This window comes from Micropterus dolomieu, unplaced genomic scaffold (assembly GCF_021292245.1).
Source record: "Micropterus dolomieu isolate WLL.071019.BEF.003 ecotype Adirondacks unplaced genomic scaffold, ASM2129224v1 contig_13678, whole genome shotgun sequence".
NCBI classification, from domain to species: domain Eukaryota; kingdom Metazoa; phylum Chordata; class Actinopteri; order Centrarchiformes; family Centrarchidae; genus Micropterus; species Micropterus dolomieu.
In genome coordinates, this window is record NW_025742664.1 from 2978 (window position 1) to 7360 (window position 4383).

The 4383-nt window shown below is 42.6% G+C and overlaps 1 protein-coding gene across 1 annotated transcript; it reads right to left on the reverse strand.

The window, feature by feature from the left end:
* Positions 1 to 585: 585 nt before the first annotated feature.
* On the reverse strand, positions 586 to 1260 carry LOC123966553. Its single transcript, XM_046042691.1, has one exon. The coding sequence runs from the start codon at positions 1234 to 1236 to the stop codon at positions 586 to 588; it is 651 nt and encodes a 216-aa protein (XP_045898647.1). The 5' UTR covers positions 1237 to 1260.
* Between the last annotated feature and the right edge of the window lie 3123 nt (positions 1261 to 4383).

The following is a 4383-nucleotide window of genomic DNA, read 5'->3' on the forward strand; positions in this document are numbered from 1 at the left end:
TAAATTAGTGTGACATAAGGTGTTAATTAGTGTGCTTTAAGGCAGATTTGTTCCCTTTGGACAGAGCCAGACTAGCTAAACTAAGCTTACTGGCTCCTGGCTGTAGCCTAATATGTTTTTATTTTTATTTGGCATCGATCCTCTCTTCTAACACTCAGCAAGAAAACGGCCAAAATGTTTTTCCCAACATGTCAAACTATCCCTTTAATTTATCTCTAGACTGGGCATCGGTTCAGGCATGTCACCCCCAATGTACTACATTTGCCTTGTAAAGTGTTAACATGTACTCTCCAAGGTTTATGTAAACTAGAGCTAGTTTATGTAATCTTGTTTCTTCCTTTGCATTGCTCCTTTTTTACAACATAACACATATGGGTGCCATGTGTGACTCCAAGCACAGCAAAGATTTGCATCCACCATGGTGACACTGCCCATCCTGCTCTCCTACCACAGATACAGTGTACCATAAGTACAAATACAAAAAATTACTACAGTCACAGAAACACCTGTATAGTATGTATAATGTATAAACAAATAGCACATTTGCAAAGCTTTATACAGTGTCAGAGAAAAGGCTGATTCAGCTCAGCTTCTGAGCTTTTGACTTTGTGGTTTGTGGTGTTGTTGTGCTGACCTGTACATCTCCAGTGTCTGCGAAAACTGAAGCACATTGTTGTAGTCTCCAAACAGGTTGGAGATGCAGACTGTGAAGTTGAACTGCAAGTTTTTCTCCTGCTTCTCATTGGTCTTCTGGTTTCTTATAGGAAGCCAAATCTGGTTAAACTCCCTCACTTTATCTGGCTGAGTCAGAAGAGTGACATGTGTAGCGTTGCAGTTTTGAGGAATCTGACACATGACATCCGTAGTCACGAAGGGGAAGCCAAAGTTGTCTGTATGTTGTAAAATTGTTGTTGGAGTTGTAGTTGACAACTGACCAGCACAGCAGAAAAAACAGTAAAGGGGCTGGATGGAGTCTCTCCTAAATATGCCAATGATGCGTATATCGAAGCCATTCACTCTCTGGTCCATGTAGGCTGACACCAGTAAGTGCTTGGTATTGTTGAGGGGGGTGATGGTCTGCTCAGAAACCCGGGAGGGGCAAGTGTTCAGAGGCCCACGTGGCCTTGGGATGGACCTGTGCATCCTGGGTGTTCTCACAGTGATGAAGAAGATGAGGATAGAGGTAGCAATGAAGAGGAAAAGGACCTTCCCTCTGAATGCTTTTGCTTTGTCCATCCAGCCACTTACAAGATATATTCACAACCTGAGGCAGAATTAGGAATCACAGTTAGAGAAATTATACATTTGAAGAACAAAGCAAACCAGCTCTATCACTACTGCAATAAGACTCCTGATGAGATGTAAATGTCATTTATTTGAAACCAAAGCCTTCATGTACAAAAGTTTGTTAACTATTATTAGCTATTTCTAATAGCTTGTGTAGGTGATGTTTGAAGTTAAAATCACAAAAGATCACATTACTGCAATAAGACTACTGATGTCTGATTTTAAAGAGGTCATATAATGCTAATTTTCAGGTTCAAAATCTTATTTAGGGTTTGTACTGGAACAGGTTTACATGTAAATGCTCTGTATTTGTCTTTTCGACCACTGAAAGCACTTTTACACTGCATCTTCATTCACCATTCACACACTGTGTTACGCTCTGCCGGTCGGCCATTCTTTGTGTTGCACTTTTGTGTTTGGTATCTGCCTTATAGTATGTTGAGTTTTGGGTTCTGTCTAGTGTCCAGTAACTGCTATATAGTCTGTTGTGTTTAGAGTTTCTCTGAGTTATTGTTTGGTCAGTTCATTATGTGTTATTTAGTTGGTCTTTGATTCCATGTCATGTTCTTAGTCTTGTACTTTAGTTCATGTCTTTAGTGTTTACTTCTGGTCTTGTGTTCTCTGTTAAGCTCTGTACTGTGTTCTAGTTCTGTGTTCTGATATTTTGTAACATGTGTGCGTTTCTGTGTTGTCGCTTATTCACTCTGCCCCAGGTCTGCTTGTCATGTTTAGTCTCGTTAGTCTCATGTCTGTCACCTGTGTTGCTCCCGCCCTGCTCGTTTCGTTAGTCCCTGTGTATATATACCCAGTGTTTCTGTCTTGTCTTGGTCTGGTCATTGTTCATGTTACCCCCCAGCCTGTTGTGCGTGTACTCTCTGCCTGCCTGTAACCAGCCTTGCTTGTCTCGTCTCCCTGTACTTTTGGATTTCTGTTAGGATCACCTTGTTTTTTGGACTCTGTTAACCAGCCACTCTGTCCGTAAGTGTGCTCGCCTTTAGTTTGTTTTCCCTCAAACCCCCGTTGAACTATACCTGCTCCGCTTTGTGTCCTGTGTTTGGGTCCTCCAACCTGCCTCCACACCACCCATCGTGACACACTGAGCTGCAGTGCTTAAACAGAAACTAATATTCTCACACACTCATACGCTGGCGGAACAGCTGCCCCTCTAGACATTGTTTAATTTTCAAATAAGGCCATATTTTTGTCTTACTGCACAATGCTGCAGCTTCTCTTTTCACCCCATGTGTTGAACGCTTTGTTTTAGCTATGGAGTGATGCATCTTGCCTCTACAAGATCTTTGGGAGTTGCACATTTTGGGAGTTCCTAGTAAAGGACTACTAGCCAAGCAGAAGCTGGTAAACACTTCGGTTCAGCTGTATATCCCTCTACCAGGGGCGAGTTCAATCTCAAAACATTTTGCAATGTTTTCAAACTGAATGATCTTCAACGTTGTGCAACATTCCGCAGTGGACTTCCAGGTATGCTTTCTCCCATTTGCTGGGCATGTCACAGGTGTGACCCAATCAGTTGCGACAAGTTTGTAAAGACAATGGTGTTAAAAAGGAAGGAAAATTCAGTGTGCTTGCATACAGAATAGGGTGTTTGTGGCTCCTCCGTTTCCATTGAAAAATTTTTTGCTACATTTTGTAGTTTGTCTGGCGCAAGAGTTTCAGAGTGGTGAATTATTAGTTTGTAACAAAAGCATCTTCCATCCAAGTTTTAACTGTGCACTGTCTCACAGTAACAACTTTGTCCATTGACTGCCTGCAGGGAAGCTAATATTTGGAAGGGAGAGGAGAGGCAGCAGGCGAACGTCTTGTCACTGTGTGCTGCAGCTCAATGTGTTTTTCCACTGGTGTTTTTGAGGGAGTGTCTAACTAGGCGCTAGGTGAGCATTATGACGCAAATTTTGATGCGATGTCACACGGATCAAAGGGAAAAGGCTGTGTTAGTACCAAATCTGTATTGCCAGCCGGATCCCTAGCTGTAGTTCTGCACATGTGCAAAAGTGGTCTGTCTGTCAAAGTTTACCACAAATTTGCCTATTCATAATTACTCGTGTTGTTGCCTCAGGGCGTCAGTGACTCTTTCAGAAAGGCTGATTATTTTAAATTATTTGATGCAAAAGGTAGCATCCTTTCAGCGTCCATATGAGACGCCCCCAGACACGTCTATATGAAACGCCCAGTCTAGACCGGAAGTGCTGGTAGCTAGCTACATTTGTATAAAAGGCATTGACAGCTACCCAAAGCCCCTTACCCTAACCTTACCATCACAGGGGTGTGTGCCTAAACCTAAGTCAGCAATTGGATGCATGTCGACTGGCTAACCCTACAGCTATGCACATCGGCTGTCAGGCCCTAGCAGCTAGGGTTAGTTTCCTTCGTGTTGCCATATTGTTTGTTAGAAATTGAAAATGTACTGTTGAATAAAGATTTTCACATCTTAAGTACAGTGAGGAAAATAAGTATTTGAACACCCTGCTATTTTGCAAGTTCTCCCACTTAGAAATCATGGAGGGGTCTGAAATTGTCATCGTAGGTGCATATTCACTGTGAGACATAATCTAAAAAAAAAAATCCAGAAATCACAATGTATGATTTTCTATTTATTTGTATGATACAGCTGCAAATAAGTATTTGAACACCTGAGAAAATCAATGTTAATAATTGGTACAGTAGCCTTTGTTTGCAATTACAGAGGTCAAACGTTTCCTGTAGTTTTTCACCAGGTTTGCACACACTGCAGGAGGGATTTTGGCCCACTCCTCCACACAGATCTTCTCTAGATCAGTCAGGTTTCTGGGCTGTCGCTGAGAAACACGGAGTTTGAGCTCCCTCCAAAGATTCTCTATTGGGTTTAGGTCTGGAGACTGGCTAGGCCACGCCAGAACCTTGATATGCTTCTTGCAGAGCCACTCCTTGGTTATCCTGGCTGTGTACTTCGGGTCATTGTCATGTTGGAAGACCCGGCCTCGACCCATCTTCAATGCTCTAACTGAGGGAAGGAGGTTGTTCCCCAAAATCTCGCAATACATGGCCCCGGTCATCCTCTCCTTAATACAGTGCAGTCGCCCTGTCCCATGTGCAGAAAAA